At 49.0% G+C, this 19,687-nt stretch overlaps 1 protein-coding gene across 3 annotated transcripts in view; it reads left to right on the top strand.

The window, feature by feature from the left end:
• Positions 1-16,232, top strand: part of RNLS (renalase, FAD dependent amine oxidase) — a 239,623-nt gene extending 223,391 nt beyond the window's left edge. For all 3 annotated transcript variants that reach the window (XM_072723584.1, XM_072723586.1, XM_072723587.1), the window contains exon 7: positions 14,579-16,232. In XM_072723584.1, coding sequence (XP_072579685.1) covers positions 14,579-14,731 — 153 coding nt within the window. In that variant the 3' untranslated portion in view covers positions 14,732-16,232. The remainder of the gene's footprint in view (positions 1-14,578) is intronic.
• Positions 16,233-19,687: the final 3,455 nt, after the last annotated feature.

The raw sequence follows: 19,687 nt of genomic DNA, 5'->3' as shown, positions 1-19,687 counted from the left end.
GGAGTTTTGGGGGGTTTTTTAGGTAAACTCTGTGCCCAGTGTGGGGCTTGAACTCATGACCCCAAGATCAGGAGTTACATGCTCTACCAACTGAGCCAGCCAAACTCCCCCAGGAGACTCAATATTTTAAAGGCAATATTACCCAGAGTGATCTACAGACTCATTGTAATCGCTATCAAGTTCTCAATAGCCTTTGCAGAAATGCTGACCCCAAAATTTATATGGAGTTGCAAGGACCCCAGATAGCTAAAACAATCTCAAAAAAGAACAAACTAGAGTACTTACACTTTCTGATTTCTAAACTTACTACAAAGCTACCCTAATCTAAACAATGTGGTATTGGCCTAAGAATAGACGTATAGATTAACGGAATAGAACCAAGCATCTGGAAAGAAACCTTATGTTAATTGATTTCTGATAAGTTTCCCCAAGAAATTCAATGGAAACAATAGTCTCTTTAACTATGGAAATATAGTGCTGGGATAACTGGATATGCACATCCAAAATAATGAAGTTGGTCCCTTAACTTACATCACATGCAAAAACTCACCAAAATGGATTAAAAATCTAATTATACAAGCTAAAATCATAAAATCTTGGAAGAAAACATAAGGGTAGATCTTCATAACTTTGTATTTGGCAATGGTTTCTTAGATATAACACCAAAAGCATAAGCAACAAGAGAAAAAAACAAATAATTTGGACTTCATAAAAATTCATAACTTTTGTGCATCTAAGGATTATCAAGAAAGTAAAACAACAACTCATAGAATGGGAGAAAATATTTGTCAATCACTTAGCTGATAAGGTTCTATGATCCAGAAAGGATAAAGAACTCTTGCAACTCAATAGAAAAAAAGAAAATCAAACAATCCAATTTTAAAATGTGTCAAGGACCTGAATAGGTATTTCTCAAAAAAAGAGATACAGGTGGTCAACAAGCGCATGAAAAGATGCCCAGTGTCTTTTGTCATTAGGGAGATGCAAATTCAAACCACAATAAGATACCATTTCATACCCACTAAGATAAAGATAATTTGGAGGGGCAAAAAAGAAAGAAAAAGGCAAAGAACAAATGCTGGTAAGTATGTGGGAAAGTTAGAATGCTCCTACCTTGCTGATGGGAATATAAAACAGTTTGGACATGTGGAAAACAGTGGGAAGTTCCTCAATAAATTATACATAGAGTTGCAAGATGACCAAAGTATTCCCCTCCTATATACCTAAAAGAATTGAAAACGTGTTCAAACAAAACTGTGTCCACAAATGTTTATAGTAGCACCATTTATAACAACTAGAGGTGGAGACAGGCCAAATGTCCATCATGGACATGAATGGATAAACAAAATATGGTATACCAGAAGACGGACTAATACTCAGGCATAAAAAGCAATGAATTATACCTCAATTAAAACATCAGCCCCTAAGGGGGCACCTGGGTGGTTGGTTAAGCATTTGACTCTTGATTTCAGCTCAAATCATGATCTCAGAGTCCTGGGATGGAGCCCCACATTGAATTGCCCACCCAGTGGGGAGTCTACTTGTCTCCCTCTCCTTCTGCCCCTCCTGTTCACTCACGCAACTCTCACTCTCAAATAAACAAATAAATCCTTTTAAAAAAACAATCGTTAGGTAGGAAATATGTCTTCAACATATTTCTAATAAGAGGACCCATGGGAAATTACATAGAAATACACATATTAAACATTTGAAGGACAAAAAAAAAAAAAGCAATGAGATATTGACAAATGCTACGATGTGGAAAAACCTTGAAAACATTGTGTGCAGTGAAAGAAACCAGACACAAAGGCTACATCTTGAACGATTCCACTTGTATGAAATATCTCAAATAGCCAAACCCATAGAGGCGGAAAGCGGATAAGTGTTTGTCAGTGGCTATTACTAATGTCATGTGTATTTTACCACACGCAAAAGAGAAGAGTTTGGATGGCAAGTAAGCTCACAAAAAAATGCTGAAGATCATTGGTCGTAAGGGAAATATAAATTAAAACTATAATGAGATGCCATGACACAACTACTAGAATGGCTCAAATCAGAGACTCTGAAGGTACCAAGCACCGATGAGGGTGTAAATGGAGCCCTCACATATCGCTGTGGCAACGCAAAGTGGCACCAGCCCTCTGGAACACACTTTCACGGTTTCTTACAAGGTTAAATGCACACTTACCATCTGACCCAAGGGCCCCACACTTAGGGCTTTACCCAAAAGAAATGAAGACATTCATCCACATAAAAACTGATCTGCAAATGTTCACAGCAGCTTTATCAATAATTGCCCCGAACCCCGGAAATAACCCAAATATTCATCACCTAGTAAGTGGGCAAAAGGTTGGATATCCATAAACGAAAATCTACTCGGTGACAAAAGGAAACAAGCTACTGCTGTTTGCGATGGTGTGAGTGACTCCCAGCAGCGTGATCTCGGTGAAAGGAGCCATACTCAAAGGCTAGCTATTGTTTCATTCTACCCGTGTAGCTTCCCGGAATAAGCAAAATTATAGGGATCGAAAATGGATCAGTGGTCACCAGGGGCTGTGACGAGGAGGAGATAAACTACGACGGGACACAAGGGAAATTTCAGGGGGTGACAGAAATGTTCTCTATATTATTTCTGTGGTAGTCAACAAGGCTGTGTACATTGTCAAAATTCATAGAACAGTACGCGTATAAAAGGGTGACTTTCACTGTATAGAATTTATACCTCAATTAAACTGACTTTTAAAACCACTTGTTTTTATCCTCCATTGTCGTCTCTCTGAGGAGCACAAGCATTGATTCTTTTAATTTCACAGGATTCGAAGTAGAAAGGAGGGTGTTTCTGGACCTGAAGACCAAAATGGCGGCCATTTTTTGGCCCAAATCTCACAACGCAAACAAATCAAAAGCCTTTTTTGGCCCTCCGCATCCTACGATCCCATGCGATTGGATCTTTTGAACGACACAACATTTATATTTAGATGAAAATAAAAGGATTCCAGGCTGTTGGATAACCTCTTGAGGAAGAAGTGGCGTCCATCCTGCCAGCACCCTAGGCAGGCCGCCGACTGCTGGGAACGGAGTTGAAGAGCTAATGCATGAATATACTAAAACCCACTGAAGGGCAGGACATCTCCCACGAAATTAAAAGCTCTAAAGGGGACTGTAACATGACCATCGTTCTGGCCGTTAGGACTGCAGCAGTACTAGAGGAAATAGTATCTCAGCCTTCATTGTGTGCTTATGAACAACTCCTCGCCGGAATAGACGGCTCCAGTGTTCTCAGGACTGCAAAAGCTAGAATAGATCTAAATGGATTCAACGTAGACCTCAGGAATTGGATATACAATTTCAGCAAAGTATGGCCTTCGCAATTCAAGCCCCACTAAAGCTGCTCCATGGATCATATAATTGATTTGTGGCGCTTTCTGCCTGCATCTACCCCATGGCCTATTAAAGTAGGATAGACAAATAACCAATAAAGCAGAAAGCTCCGCCGAGAATTGACCAGACCGCATCACTCTCTTCACACCTAGGGTGTTCCGACCAATAGTAATTTTACAGTGGCTCTCTGTAGCCCCAGACGCAGAGCCCTGCAGCCCGGAGCCCACAACACAAGCAGGCCTTTCCCTAAAGCACGACAGAGAATCGGGCTCATGAAATCACCATTATATACAATAGAGCACTGGCGACGCGAGTCGAGCACAGGCAAGAGGACATGAGGAACGCAACGCTTAAGAACCAGTCAGCAGGGATCCCTGGGTGGCACAGCGGTTTGGCGCCTGCCTTTGGCCCAGGGCGCGATCCTGGAGACCCGGGATCGAATCCCACATCGGGCTCCCGGTGCATGGAGCCTGCTTCTCCCTCTGCCTATGTCTCTGCCTCTCTCTCTTTCTCTCTCTGTCACTATCATAAATAAATAAAAATTTTTTTAAAAAAAAGATTTAAAAAAAAAAAAAAAAGAACCAGTCAGCAACGCACCGTCTCTGCAGGAAAGCACCCGGGTGTTGATGCAGCTCTATGTGGATACGAAGGACTACGACACGGGATGATTTTTAAAAAGCCTCAAACACCCGTGGCTGCAAGAAGTACAAGAGTTTTTAAGGAAATATACCTAAAAATAGACCGAGTAGCATAATCAGCCATCCTGCGCATCATTATTACCCCAGTTCTCAGTATTGCTTATCTTCCATAATATGCAGCGTACGGCTAAGAACAGCCCGTATCATCACTTGTCTTAATCACACAGCAAATATATTCCATATGTGTATGACTTCGGTCTGTGCCACAAAAGAGCGCAGAGACTTGACTCTTCTAAGAGAGAATCTGTAAAAGATACAGACATATATTGGCCAGGTCACCCAGAAAATATGGCTTCTTATCTTCATGACACCTAGAACTTTCTAGAATGTTTTCACCATGTCCCAGGAAAGAGAGTTATTTAAAGGATTCTTTAGACTTTCTGTTATCTTACTTTTCAGGATGTTCTTCACAGCACCATTTTGTGAGCTGAGGCTGGGTTGTCTGGGTGATGGTTTGATGGTTTCCTAACCGTCGTCACTTACTATTTGAAATTCAGGCTAATCCAGCCTTTGCCTGGTTTCTACAAAAGGTGAGCCAGAGGCAGAGAATCCCATGTTCTGGAAGTCAGAAAAAGGAGCATGGGCACCCGAAGAGTTGACTCCTGCGTGATGCGCGCGCTGGGGAGCTGAGTTAGGGTGGGCAGGTGTCGCGTGCGATGACATACGAGGCGAGTAACATAATGGTTCCGAAGGCAGAGGGAACTTTAGAGACTGAAACACCAGAGAAACGTATTATCATAGATGGGAGAAAAAAAAAAGTTTCTCCACGTTTTTTTTTTTTTTTTTTTTTTTTTTTTTTTTTTTTTTTTTTTTTTTTAGTTTCTCCACGTTTTAAAGGCCATTCGAACACTGAGAATTTGCAACTTTCTGAAGTTTGGGTTAGTATTTTGTTGGCCCACATGCACACATCCTCTGAGCAAACATTTATTCAACACCAGCCGTGTACAATGGAGTTGGAGACCCTGGGAATATGAAAAAGGAAGAAAAAAAGAAAAAAATCTACCCCCAGAAAACAAAAACAACCCTCGTGGCCCGCTGTTTTTGAGGACTTATAAGGCTTTTAAACAACAAATACTTCTTACCAAGTTGCCATTTGGTGAGTTAAGTGTGGAGGAATCAGCAACGTTTTTACTGCATTTTCACTGGCCCCAGAGGGGCTTTTAAAAAGTAGAAGCAAGGGATAGAAACATTACATTTTTAATTTGGCCAGTGGAACACATTTTTTTTTTTTTTAACTCAGGAAAAAATGCTTAGGGGCTGATGGTACTTTTCGCTCCCGACCCATCAGTGAGGTCTCATCCTTTCCGGAGCGCCTGGGCCAGAGCCCCATCTATAAATATGTAAACAGACATTTCCACTAACATGAGCACAAGTCCCAGGCTCCCCTTCGTCTGTTTACATTTCTCCCTGTTTTTGTAAACAGGCATATGATAGATGCTTGAAGTCAGTGCCTCGGGAACATGGCAGGGACGGGGAGATGTACACATGGGATCAGCGCAGGCCATGTTTCCTCTGCAGCTTCTTGTGGTCCGGACGTAGGCATTTATTCCACATTGGATGAATTCTATGCCCCTGGTGCCGATGTTGCCCTACAGCCTTACGCGTGCTACCGGAGTGTTTAGCCGCAGGTGAATAGACGAAGGGTGTGCTAGCCCTAGATTCTAGTTCTAGCTGGATTAATACTTGGATAGAAGGGGGGATTGCACAAGTTTCTGGGAAATGAGTCGTACACAGATTTTATTCCATTTAAAAAAATTACTCATCCACTCACTGAGTCCAAACCAAGGTTATGCAGCGTTACCTGAGATTACTGGTGGTTTTTCAAAGCTGACCTCTGCTCCCCTGCCCCAGACCCCCCTTCATGGAAAACATTCCTCGGGCTGAGCATCTCTGTGCTCGGGCCACCTTGGGTGCCTCGCCCCACAGTGGTGGTTCCAAGCGTTCTTATTTCACAGACCAGTAAAATCCCTCTAAAATATTTGGAGAAAAAAAATAAGAAATAAAATAAATAAAATAAAATATAAAATAAAATAAAATATAAAATAAAATAAAATATAAAATAAAATAAAATAAAATAAAATAAAATAAAATAAAATTTGGGGAACCACTATGATATTGCCATCTTTGCATTCTGCAATTAAGAATCTAAAAAGCAAAAGCACAGACAGAAGCATTTAATGGAAGGAAGAACCAAAAAGCAAAAAAATAATTAAAATAAAATAAGTAAAACTATGACCTCATAACCAAGTTATAAATAAGATACATTTAGTTCTGTGAAGAAAAGCTCATAATTGTCCTTATTTTTTCTCTTCTTGCCATAGAATGGCTTCTGGGAACCACTGCCTTTGAGGTTTGCACCAGGGCTTAAAAGAATAAGTTAAGTCAACCGAATGTTCCAGTTCTGCTGCTTACGTAGCTCACACGGGCGGCCATGGAGAGGAGGCGTGGAGACATGGGAGTGGGCCAGGCTTCCCCGCTGCTCCACAGCTGCGGGTCCCCACCCCCTGGCGCTCGGGCGAGCGCCCACGAACCGAGACTGGCCCGGCGCCGGCTGCCATCAGGCAGGGGAGCAGCGGGCGCCGGGGAGGCCCCGGGACTCCAGGAAGGAGGGGAGGCCAGCGTCACGCTCAGGCGTTGGAGTGGTTAGGATCGGCTTAAACAGTCGGTGTGATTGTGGAAAGCTCGAGGCGGTCTCAGCCGTGTCCCTGGTCCTGGCCGGGGCGTGACCATCGGGGACAAGGCCGCATGGGGCAGCCGTGGAATTGGGCTTTCACGGCACTGGGGTTGGGGTCGTTCGTTCCTTAACGTGAATTATTTCAAATGCAACTAGAAGTCGGGGATCCGGGCCAGGGGGAACAGGTGGGGCTCCTACAGGGTCCTGTCTCTGGGGCGAGCCGGTCGGCTCCCTCACGAGCAAAGAGGAGGCCTTGGCGAATACGGAGAGCCTCCGGGAGCCCGCGGGTCTCCAGGCCTCTCGCCCCATCCGGTGCCCGGGGGGGCGCTGCGTCCTGCGGTGGGGGGGGCCGGAGCCAGCCTGCCAGGGCCGCCAAAGACGTCACGGCCGTCTCCTCCCTCGGAACGACAAGTGAGTGGGAGGCTGCGGGCTGCGTACGTGAGGCTCTTCCCTCCAGGACCCTCACCTCAGGAGGCAGCCTGGGCCCGGCCCTGGCGCTGCGGGTCCGTGGGCTGCGAGTGGTCCGCACTGCCAGCCGCTGGGCCGTGGCGCCTGTGGCCGCTGTGCAGCCCGGGGCACGTGGCTCTGGCCTCCCGCTGTCTGCGCTCTACTTTCCCACGAGTCCCCACAGGAGCAGCGTGCAGCTCCACGGTCATGGGACCGAAGCCAGAGCTGCAGCCTGGTGCTCGCCCGGGGGTCACACACACCTGGGGATCACGTCGTGGGGGATGAGGTCACAGGGATGTGACCAAGGGGTCACAGCCTTGGGGGACGAGGCTGCAGGGGGGTGAGGTCACAGGGGATGAGACCATGGAGGTTGAGGGGGTGGGGGCCGAGGCCATGGGGATTGAGTCTGCGGGGGATGAGGTCATGGGGGACAAGGCCGTGGGGATTGAGGCTATGAGGGTTGAGGCCACAGGGGATGAGGCCACGGGGGATGAGGTCACGGGGGAGAAGGCCGAGGGGGATGAGGCCGTGGGGACGAGGCCATGGGGTCGAGGCCGTGGGGGTCGAGGCATGTTGTGGGGAGGACACAGGGCCGGGGCGTTACTGAGGACGTCTGGATGGTCCTGGCGCTAACAGGTTTGGACAAAGGCGCTGCACCAGGCTACCCCGGCTTCGTGAGAGAAGGGGGAGGAAGCCGGTAAAGAGTATCCGATCCGCTTATTTCTGGTTGTGGTCCCTCAGCTCAGGTCCAGGCCAGGTTTGCGGGGTGCCTCCCGAGGGCCCGCCCCAGTGACCACCGCTGCCTGGTGGGCAGGCTGCCCAGAGGAGGAAGGCCGCGGCCCCGGGGCCACCCGATGGGGGGACAAGATGCGGGGGCTGGGAGATGCCCCACGTGCTCCAGGATCCGCACACTCGCCTTGGGCAAGGGCCCCAGCGATTCCCTGGCCACCCACCTGGCGCAGCGGCTTTACCCACGGCTGCTCCCGAGGGGACCGGGGCCGCAGGGGTTCCGAAGCAGCCACCTGTGGCAGAGCCGGGCTGAGCGGCCGTCACCAGGGAGCCCGGCTCCGGAGGCCCTGCCACTCCTTGCCTTTGGGCTTGCTGTGCATTGATCCATGTTCTGGGCTCGCCACACGTCTCCCTTACCCCGTTTCTACCCTAGTTTCGGAGAGAATTCAGTGATTGATCAGGTCCTGCGACACCTGGGCTCATCTGCCCGTCACCTGGGCCTCAACCCGGTTAGCCACATGTCATGGCTTGTGAGACACGGCCATTCTGGCACCTTCACCAGGTCGGGGGGCTATGGTCGGGGGCTGTTTCCACGCAGGGGAGCTCGGCTATTTGGCTGGAGTACGGGGGGTGGGGGGCTGCAACCCCTTGATATTTTAACCGACAAATTACCAGCAATGCCAGCAAGTACTGTTCTGTGGGGTGTCATGTAAGAAGCGGCCCACGTCGCCCGTGCCCCAGGGGACCCCGACGTGGGGAAGAGCGTGGAGCGGGCCGCCCTGAGTGCATGGAGACGCTTTGGGGAAGGCCTCACCGTGTTCCTCTCCTATTGCCCTCTGTTTTGGCGGAAGAGCCCCCGGCAGGCCAGCCCTGAGGCTGCAACTGCTCCGGCAAGGAGAAAGCTCCGTGTCATTCTTCTTCCCCATTGGTGCTGCCTCCGGGGACGGTGCCTCAGTGGGATGCGACCACATCCACGACGAGGGGTGCAGGGGTGCAGTAGCAGGAGTCCAGCTGTTTAAATGCCGCCTGCGGTTTTCTTCCGAGGTTGGCAGCACATCGAGGACTGGAGTCGGAGAGGCCTCAGCCCTCGCCTTGCCTACGTGGCAACACGGGGGGCCCAGCGGGGTCACAGCGAGAACGGAGCAGCCAAAAGACAGCCGTGCAGGCGGAGCAGCAGGAGGGCCGTGTGCGGGTGGGGCCGGGCGGCCAAGGGCTGGCTCCGCTGTCGGCGTCGCTGTGCAAGGAAGGACGCATGTGGTCGTGTGTGCCGCGGGATTTTTGTTTTATTTTATTTTTCCGCTGCTTATCACCCTCCCTCTGTGGGCAACCCCCATTTAGAAGTCGCTTTAGCCTTCTTGTGCGTTCGTCTCATTTTTCATCTTTGATTTCATTCTCACGCCAAAGGGACCTTTTGCGTGTGTCTTCACCGCTGATAATCAGGATACAAAGAACCCGTTGGGCTCTGCAGTGTGAAGATGGGCGACACCGGCCATCTGTGGCCTCGGGAACCAGCAGCTCTGTGTGGTTCCACGTCATACGTGCCCCACGAGCTGCTCTGGGCCGAGACCAGACGACAACACCGCACTGCTCGGCACGGGGAGCATTCTCATAACAGCAGCTCCTCCATTTGAGTTTCTGCCCAGTGGGAGCCTCCGAATAACACTTCTTGCGTAGATGGTTCCCTGCAAAGACCTTCGTCTGATCAACTGTGTGTCCAGCATTGTGGTTTGGTTTCTTTGTAGACTCAGCGACCATGTGTCGCACACTTGGTGGAGGCTAGGCCCCCTCCTGCCCTGGATACGAGCCAGTGCTTCCCGGCCGCTGCTCCTGGACACCTGCCGTCCAGGAAGGGAGGCGAATCCGGGCATAATTACGGTGCAAAGCAACAACTAAGCTCATAGGAAAAATAACACGCTGAAAAGGCACCTACGCTGCCTGGCGGAGCAAGAGGACTCGAGGGCAGGTGACATCTGTGCTGCTTGGGGGGGCGGGGGGCTTTCCTTGGCAGGGATGAGGGGGCGGTGCAGCATCCTCGTTCGAAGTCACAGAAACACGACAAAGAAGCACGTGTGGACGGGGCACGTGGCAAAGGCGAACGGCAGCCAAGACACGGGGCTGGAGTAAGACACGGTCACTCCAGGCCTTCCGTGTGGCGCGGGGAGGGTCTGTTCGTCCACAGGGGCCAGGAAGGCACAACAGCCATTCCCGTGGGGTAGATCTGCTCTCTCTGCTTCCAATTCATCGCCCAGGCAGAGAGAAACACGGCTGAGCGGCCCCGGCTCCCGCCTGTGCAGCACGAGGCTTCTCAGAGCCGCCGCTACCCGTGGGGGCCGAGGCAGCCAGATTTCCGGCGGGTGGCTCAGCCCCGCCATCCCCCCAACACGGTCCCTGAGCTGTGGTACCTCGCTGTGGCTGGAAGAGAGCCCGAGGCGGCGTTGCCCTGAGACCGTGGCTTTGGCACCCGCGTGCTCCCCGTGGCAGGCCCTTGACTTCAGGGCAAGGAGCCTGCAGCATGCACTCTGCGTCCATATTTTCATGGTTGGGTGATTGCAAAGTGGGCGAGTGCACCTAAATGCAGCGGGACTCCTGTCCTGCAAGCTGCAGGCTGGCTCCTCAGAAGCCCCACCATCGGCCGCGTGACCCGGCAGCTGGCACTGGGCGCCCGCCAGATGCAACCACACAGTGTCAGTAGATTATCAGCTCCCCCCGGGCAGAACTTTGTCCCACGCGCTCTCTCTTTCTTAATACTTACTAACATCCAGTGGTTACGATCTGTACGTACAGTGATCTGTACGGGGACATCAACCGGAATATGTCAGGACTTCACCACGAATGGAGATCTATGTGTGTGGGGGTCATGCGTAGACTCACGGGTGTGTGTACATGGACACGTCGCCCCATTTGTGTGAGTTTCCTAGATGTGTTAAGCTGCGAGACCATCAGACATTTTTGTCTTGTTTTAAAAATCACACATATATGCGGACAACCGTTATTTTGTGTTACGTGTACGTGCGTACGTGCGTACGTGTATATGTGCATGGACGAGTCACCCCATTATATGAATTTTCTAATCTTGGTACGTGTGCTGCCGAAGCGAGTGCTTATATGAATTTCCCAGGTGCGTGAAACGATCAGTGATTATTAGACATTTTTGTTTGTTCTACTGAAACCAAGTCTTCATGGAAAACTTTTCTGGAAGTGTTGGAAGGGCGAGTTCTGGAGTCCACTCGCTCCTTTCGAGCCTGTCTTCATCTCCTAAGCTCTCTGTCCTTGGGCGGGTGGCAATCTTTCGGAGTCTCCGTGCTCTCCTCTATAAAATGACAGTAGCAGTAACCCCCTCGTAGGGTTGCCGTGTTCACCAAATGGACGCCCGTGTAACCCGATTGGTACACGGTGAACGTTGAAGAAATGCTGATAAGTGATACCTCATGCATGTTAGAACTGGTTCTCAGACATTGGGGTCGTCATCGTGAGCATTAGGATTGCAGGGAAACATAGCTGGCATCCGCAAGTCCTATCAAGACTCAGAAAATTATTCGCTCCTCTATTCAGTGGCCCCCGACTCTCCAGCCTCTGCGTGGTTATTGTCTGGTCTTTAAATGTTTATGTAGTGCCCCTTCTTTGCAGACTATCAACTATCACATTCCAAAATCATGGTTTTCTTCTTCCTTTAGTGTTTCACTGACAAATCAAATAACCCAATTTATTTAAATTCTATCTAAAGTGGCAATTTAGAGGCACCTGGGTGGCCCAGTCAGCTAAGAGTCCGACTCTTAATTTCGGCCCAGGTCGTGATCTCAGGGTCATGGGATCGAGCGCCAAATCAGGCTCCACGTTCAGCACAAAGTCCACTTGGCCCCCTCCCTCCCCCCACTAGCACGAGCATGTTCTCTCTCTCAAATAAATAAATGTAAACTATTTTTTGAAATAAAATAAAGTAGGGAGGCACTTGATGGGATGCGCACTGGGTGTTATTCTATATGTTGGCAAATTGAACACCAATAAAAGATAAGTTTATTTAAAAAATAAAATAAAGTAGGAATTTAAAGGCTCTGATTGAACATCTGAGTCTGCTTTAGTGTCGTGTCTGCATGCTGTGCTGTCTGTTTTAGCCACTCAAAGATCTTTTCAGCTGATTTCAAGACTATTAGCTATGGAAAGACAGATACTGCATGAGCTCATTTATGCACGGCATCTGAAACAAAGTCATAGAAGCATAGGAAGGAAGGAAGAGGAAGGAAGGAAGGAAGGAAGGAAGGAAGGAAGGAAGGAAGGAAGAGGGAAGGAAGGAGGGAAGGAAGGGAGGAGGGAAGGAAGGGGGAAGGAAGGGAGGAGGGAAGGGAGGGAGGAGGGAGGGGAGGAGGGAAGGGAGGGAGGAGGGAAGGGAGGGAGGAGGGAAGGAAGGAGGGAGGGAAGGAAGGAAGGAAGGAAGGACATTATGTGAGTTGATGGGTACATTAGCTTAATTATGGGGACGATTTCCTGGGGTGTCCGTATACCAGAACACCAAGTGGCACACCTTAGATGTATATGATTTTTATTTGACAATCATAGTTCAATGATGCTGGGGAAAATCAAATTGCAATTGAACGTAATACAATTGTGGCATAATTTTTAAGTAGGCTCCATGCTGACTGTGGAGCCTAATGTAGGGCTTGAGCTCAAGACCCTGAGATCAAGACCTGAGCTGAGGTCAAGAGTCAGACACGTAACTGACTGAGCCTCCCAGGCGCCCCCTGTGGCATAATTGTTTGAAAAAATCATCTACAGGAGGTGCCTGGGGGGCTCCATGGGTGAAGAGTCTGCCTTGGGCTCAGGTTATGATCTCAGGTCCTGGGATCGCGTCCTATGTCGGGCTCCCTGGTCAGCGGGGGATGCTTCTCCCTCTCCCCCTGCCCCACGTGTTCTCTCTCTCCCTCTCTCTCTCTAATAAATAAAGTCGTTTTCAAAAAAAAAAAAAGATTACCTACAGTGCATACAAAAGATGCTGCTGCTATCAAGGTACCTCTGGAAAGGCGAGAAGATGCTCTTAAAATCTTACATTTGTTCCTGAGCAACGCAGGATGTTAAATGTTGGTACCTTTAGTGACTCAACAAAGAACTAATTGTACCTAATCTTTTTAAAGCCAAATATGGTTTATACATTTTTTTAAAAAAAAAATCTATGCAAACTTCTTCTGGTTTTAAGAAATCACAAAAGCACGTACTAGCTTAGCCCATCCAGAACCACATCTCAGCCTCTTGGTCAGATAGTGTGTGTTATGTTTCTTGATTTGGGGGAGGATAATTTTTATTTTTTATTTTATTTTTTTAGGGGGGAGGATAATTTTTAAATAAACAAATCCTCATGGGCCTTAGCTCATTACTTTCCATGAAAATATCGTATAAGAGACAGAACTGCCAAGGTGTAGGCTCTGTGAACGGCATCCCCTGAAGCTGTACAGGGATATCATTATTCTTTTTTTTTTTTTTAAAGTAGATTTATTTATTTTATGGAGAGATTGCCCCTGCAAGTGTGGGGAGGAGCAGAGGGAGAGAATCTCCAGCAGACTCCCCGCTGAGCACAAAGCCCTACGCGGAGCTCGACCCAGGACCCTGATCCTGCCCTGAGCCAAGAGTCGGGCGCCCCACTGATGGAACTGCCAGGTGCCCCTCAGAAGTAGTAACTGTATATTTTTAGTGACCCTGTGTTTATAAGTATTATATGCTTTAGTTTTGAAACACTAAGTGCCTCTCACCTTGCCTCTCCTCTGATTAGCCCCACCCTCTACCCCACGCACACAGTGTGACAACCCCACAGTTTCCAGAACACACTGTGTTCTCTCTTGCCCGTGGACTGTGGGGCCTCCATGCTTGCTGCTCATTCTCTTTGGAAAGCCCTATCCCTGTTTCTTTCTTCTTTTATTTTTTTTTAAAGATTTTATTTATTTATTCAGCAGAGACCCAGGCAGAGGGAGAAGCAGGGTCCCTGCAGGGAGCCCGATGTGGGACTCAATCCCGAGTCTCCAGGATCACGCCCTGGGCTGAAGGCAGATGCTCAACCCCTGAGCCACCTGGGTATCCCCCATCCCTGATTCTTAGACTCGGATGCATCCATCAGAACTCAAGTGAAATGAGGCATCACCTCCCGCTTGAGGCCTCTCCACGCAGGTGTGCTGGGCCAGGCACCCCCGGGCGTTCCCACCGCACCCGCCGGTCCACCGTGTCTTAGCCCTTACACACTGTTGTGTGCCTGCAGCCTGCGCTGAGCTGGACACTCCTCCAGGACACAGTCCCCGATCTCGTCTCTGTTCGCCTTGTCTGGCACGTAGCAGGGACTCAGTAACTGGCAAATGGTTTCATGAATATCTTCCCCCTTGTGAGACAACAATGATGACGATGACACTGTACTTCCCAGTGGTGGAGCGCATGTATCATGATCCACTAAATTTGAAATTAATGTCAACATTTGGGAACGTCGGCGTAAATGCTTGGGCTAGGGGAGGGGCTTAAGGGCTCCCGATGTTGTGACCCGTGTCGTTTTCTCCAGGTAGGAAACTCTTCACAGGTGAGTGTTGACATCACGGGACAAGATGGCAGAGAACGTCAACTGCAACCCTTTTGTGTTGTTTTATTTTGCGTCATGTTGTTTTGTGTTCTACTTTTTCAGGTCACAAACGCTGCTGCCAACTCTCACGGCCAGCTGACCCTTCACGTCAAGCCTTTCCTCGTGTGTGGAGGGGATGCGTTTACCCAGTCCAACTTCGACGGCTGCATCACTTCGGCCTTGTGCGTCGTGGAAGCTTTAAAGAAGCATATTTAGCACCTGTGTCTTTATCCTCTACATGAGCTTCGGGGTTTTGTGTTCACAGTTTTCCGTTATTGATTATTTTGCTTTCTATTTTGTTGAGAGAAGTGACTGGGAAGTTTTCCATATGAGGTATAAAATTGATTTTTATGATTTTGGTAGTTACAGCACCCCATGCTAGGATGAAAACCCCTTGTCCCCTACACCTTTCGCGGCGTCTTGAATTGCCGTGACGACTCTTCGTTAGACAACTGGTCCCCAGGAAGCTTGTCAGATCGAAGGAGCAATTCATGCTCCAAAACCTTTGCTCTTTTGAAAATTTCCATTCCAAATAAAGAATGATTATTATTATCAGCTCCTCATTTTTAATCTTCAAATGCGTCCCGGATTCGGTGTGCCAGCCCGTCGCTGAGCTACAAGGTTCCCCCAAACTGTGGACAACAGACTGTGATCTCTGTCTCTCTAGTTACTAAGCGATCCAGAACTCCAGGTCGTAGATGTCGTCTCTACCGTTGTGGTTTGCAGGGCAATGGACCCACAAACCTCTCTTTGAATCTTCGTGACATAACCAGATTCAACTCGACTCTCCCAAGTCATATGGTGGTTTTTAACCTTAAAAAAAAAAAAATTCAGTCTTAACATGAAAGGTAAAAGTTAAATAGAAACCGAGACAGAATATATCGATCTTCACCCTCTGCTGCCCGTTGGCTGGTGCGTTCCCTTCACGCGCTCTCCAGGATGCGCTGTGGCATTTCGACCGCGTCGGGCTTAATGAATTTAATACAACAAGAAAATTTACTGAACTGGAAAATAGATGCGCTTAAAATAGTTCGATATTTGCCAACTTACTGGTTCAGCATATCACCCACATGCTTCAGTGACCCACCTGCTTCCCGTCACTCGCTGCCTGGACAGAAATTGATCTCCGGCCTTCTAAACAAGCCACTTGTCGCTAACGGAAGAGGGCACTGAATGTGATTTCTGGGATGATGAGATGAACAATATTGATATTTCTTTCATCGTTTTGGCCCACATTGGATTAACATTTGTCTTCCTTTTGGCTTTACCCTCAACACGTGGCAGAAAAGACATTCAGATGTGCCAACTGTCTTGTGTTTGACTAACGTAGTTCTGGAACCATTTGAAAGCATCCCGGAGCTTTAAGAACAATGTTATATTCGTCTCACGAATGCGCATCCTCCAAAGAAAAGAGCAAAAAAGTACTTATGTGGGGGTGGGGGGCGAGTTACTTAAAGAAAAGATTCTTCTAGGTCATCACTGAGGACTTCTATTATCCACTTGTTTAAATGTGTTTCCCTAATATTTCTGTATCTGTTTTGAGAAATCTATGGCACCTACGGGCAAAGGCTCAACCGTGCTTAGTAGGTAAATCATTGGTACTGAACTATTTTAGTCATTTTGAAAAGTCACTTTATGTGTAGATCCACCTCGGCAGGGAAAAGGCCAATTTCCTGCTGCCCGGATAAGGAAATAAAATGTATGCAGTGCTTGCGTTCTTTATTTCCATCCACCTCTGTTCCTTCAGATCTTGGAATTGGCAGAAAAAGATCTTATGCTGGAAGGCATCCCAATGGGCTGCGAAACTGGGATGGCCGGGATGCCCTAAAATACCCAGGGCCAGGGTGTCCAGCGCCCCCGGGAAATGGGGGTCAGCAGTGTTTGGAGTAGTTGCCGAGGAGGATGTACGTCAGCCCACAGGACCACACAGCACCGCGGTATTTCCAAACAAGAACTTTTATTAAATCAAGCCAGCCAAGGAAAGCTGCTGTGTTTTGAAAGGAGCATATTTAAGTGAGAAACGGCTTGAGCAGTGGGGTGATTTAATACTTGTTAGCTGATAAATATAGCCTTCGCCAGAATAAGACTTTATGATGCAGCGTTGAAAAACTTAATTACTGAAGCATCTATGCAGGTCCTTCTTGCTCAGGCAGCCAGGGTGACAAATTATAGCCGTGGAAGGGTATTTTTCACCGTTGGCATTTCTGAAGCGGAGAAGTATGTCTAAAAACATCGGGAAGGCAGTAGTAATCCCAGACCAGCTATTGCTGAGGGGAAGAAAAGGACACTTCATTGAGTCACCAAGCTTTCTGTGCAAAATGCCACCATCCCCGCCCCCTGCCTACCCACCACCTTGGTGAGTAGAAGGAACAAGGTCAGTTGTACATTCATCTGGTGTTTTACACGCATCCAAGTACATACATGTCTATATTCACCCAAGTAGGTGCACACGTGTATTCTGTGTAAAGGATATGCTCACACATACGTGCATGTGCCCGGACGAGGACACACTGTGCACGTAATACACTCAACGGAAACCCCAGAGGCGGAGCCTGCGTGTCTGCAGCCCGCCTCTACTTCCAGGGCACCACGCTGCGGCAGCGGCGGGCCCTCAGGGCTGGACTGGGGTCTTGGCTGCCGGTCCGGCCCCACCGTGCGGCCCACCCACCCGCCTTCGCCTCGGGAGCCGACACGGACGCTCAGGTGATGTTCGGCAGCGTCTGAAAGGGGATAAAGGCTCCGGAAGTCCAGGTTCCGCGGCTGATACTCCGCGATTTCCACCTGCTGGCTCATTCCCTCGCTCGCTGTGAGGAATCGCCGGTCCCGGGGATGCTGTGCACCTGTCCTGCCCTCTGCACACCTGTCCCCAGTCCCATTCCCCTGCCCTCTGTCCTCTCCTTCCTGCCTTCTGCTTTGCCTCCTGCTTCTCCCGCCGTGCCCAGTCCTCCATTCTCAGAAACCCGGAACGTGAGCGCAATCACGTTGGCATTCCTAGTATTTGCGGTTCCCTGTTTTAGTATTTTCTCCTCCCCCTCCCCTAAAATTTTAAACAATCTGGCTTTTTATTCGAGTTGGTCGGACAATACTTATTTTGATTTTCAGAAGTAATGCGAGAATTTAAAACTGTCGATCGCTCCCAGGGATCTCAGTGCTAGTAACCCACACAGGTCTACGCAAAGAGTGGCTCCAGGCTCCGTGCTGGACGCAGTGGAGCATAGTCCGCGATGTCCACCCAAAGATTCCAGTTAGGGGCGGACAAGTGCCCCCTGGAGCGGCAGGCAGGGCAAACGTACACGCTGCTGTCATCACAGGCAGCGAATAAGATCCTCTAGCTCAAGAAGCTGGGGAGCCGTAAAAGAAAGAACTAGGTTGCCCTAGGAGGGGGTCCCTGAACGGATGCCAACGTGTGTCCGTCAAGCACGCCCTACAGCGGCCCTCCCTGTGCCCCAAACCCCGGCTGACCCGGCTGACTCTGGGAGTCCACACTGCCCGTGCCTGCGGTGCAGACAGGTGAGTGCCCCCAGTGGGGAAGGGCCCCGTGGAACCCAGAGTGTCGTCCATGGGAAGAAGACAGAGGCCCAGCAGACCTCAGAGTAGCTGCCACAGCCCCGAGCTGCCCGGCTCCCGTTGGGCAGGGGCCTGTGCTCCAGCCAGTGCCATCCAGCCAGGGGAGCCAGGGAAGGTTGAAACGTGCTGCGGTCTTTGTTTCCTCCTCTACGGACAGTGGCGATCATCCGCAGAAGGGTTCCCAGCGACCTGCAGCAGGTGGGCCTGCTTGGCATATGGAGCCCTGAAGAGCCTGTCCATTCAGAACACATGGAGAAAATCAAATAAATAAATTAATTAACTAATTAATTAAAATAAAATAAAATAAATAAAATAAAATAAAATAAAATAAAATAAAATAAAATAAAATAAAATAAAATAAAATAAAAACAGTAACACACAGAGAGTCCTAGGAACCTGGGATGTCCGCATTTGGAGGTGCTCGGAGGCCACTTAGACCAGTTCATAGCCCCCCAGGGTGTTTGAATCTTTATGAGGAACTACAGAAAGCTGTGGATCTTCTCCTGAGAGTGACAACAGAAATGCACATAGACACATAGACTCATTGCCCTGTTCTGGAGTCTGCTGGCCAGCTGTCTGGTTTTGTAAATAAAGTTTTATTGGAACACAGCCTTGCCCGTCTGTGTGCGTTGTCTCTGGCCGTGTTTGCCTTGCAACAGTAGGGGTGGGTGTTTGCCACAGAGACCGTATGGCTTGCAAAGCCTGAAAGAGTTACGATCTGGTCCTTTAAGAAAAAAAATTGCTGACTCCTGTTCTGGAGGGTTGCAGGCCTCGCCATCTATTTTTAGAGGCTCAGAGGTCTGTGAACCCCAGATTAAGAACCTCTAAATCTCAGCCCTATCACTTTATGTAAATACAGGCTTATCTTAGATCCACACATCTGGTCCATTGTTCCTCGATCCTAGGCCTCCTTGTAAAGCCCTTAAGGCACGCGGGTAGCTTTGCAGTTAAGAGCTCATCCTCTGGAGTTAAACAGATCCGAGTTTTTTTTTTTTTTTTTTTAATTAATTTTTATTGGTGTTCAATTTACCAACATACAGAAAAACACCCAGTGCTCATCCCGTCAAGTGTCTACCTCAGTGCCCGTCACCCATTCCCCTCCAACACCCGCCCTCCTCCCCTTCCACCACCCCTAGTTCGTTTCCCCGAGTTAGGAGTCTTTATGTTCTGTCTCCCTTCCTGATATTTCCCAACATTTCTTTTCCCTTCCTTTATATTCCCTTTCACTATTATTTATAGATCCGAGTTTTAATCCAGACTTTGCGCCTCATTGTGTGACCTTGAGGCCCTTAAACAGCCTCGTAGCCTGCTTCATCACCTAAGGAAAGGAGTTCAAGGATTTTTATCTCATTTAACTCCGAAGATTGTTGAGAGGCGTGAATATGCAAACAACCCTCGCAGGGTGCTGGACACACAGGAGGGGTTAAAAAGCGGTTCACAGCAGAGACACAGATGATGGGAGGAGGAGAAAGGAGAAGCAGAGCCTCCTGGTGCTTGCAGGCTCCCGTGAGGGCCAGTGTCCTTTGCATTTACGTGGGACACTTGGGAGAGCTGATGGCAAGGCGAGCGAGCGAGCATGCTGAGAGCAGATACGCGGCCACACAC

Source organism: Vulpes vulpes, chromosome 10, assembly GCF_048418805.1.
Source record: "Vulpes vulpes isolate BD-2025 chromosome 10, VulVul3, whole genome shotgun sequence".
NCBI classification, from domain to species: domain Eukaryota; kingdom Metazoa; phylum Chordata; class Mammalia; order Carnivora; family Canidae; genus Vulpes; species Vulpes vulpes.
This window is presented reverse-complemented; position numbering and strand designations above follow the sequence as displayed.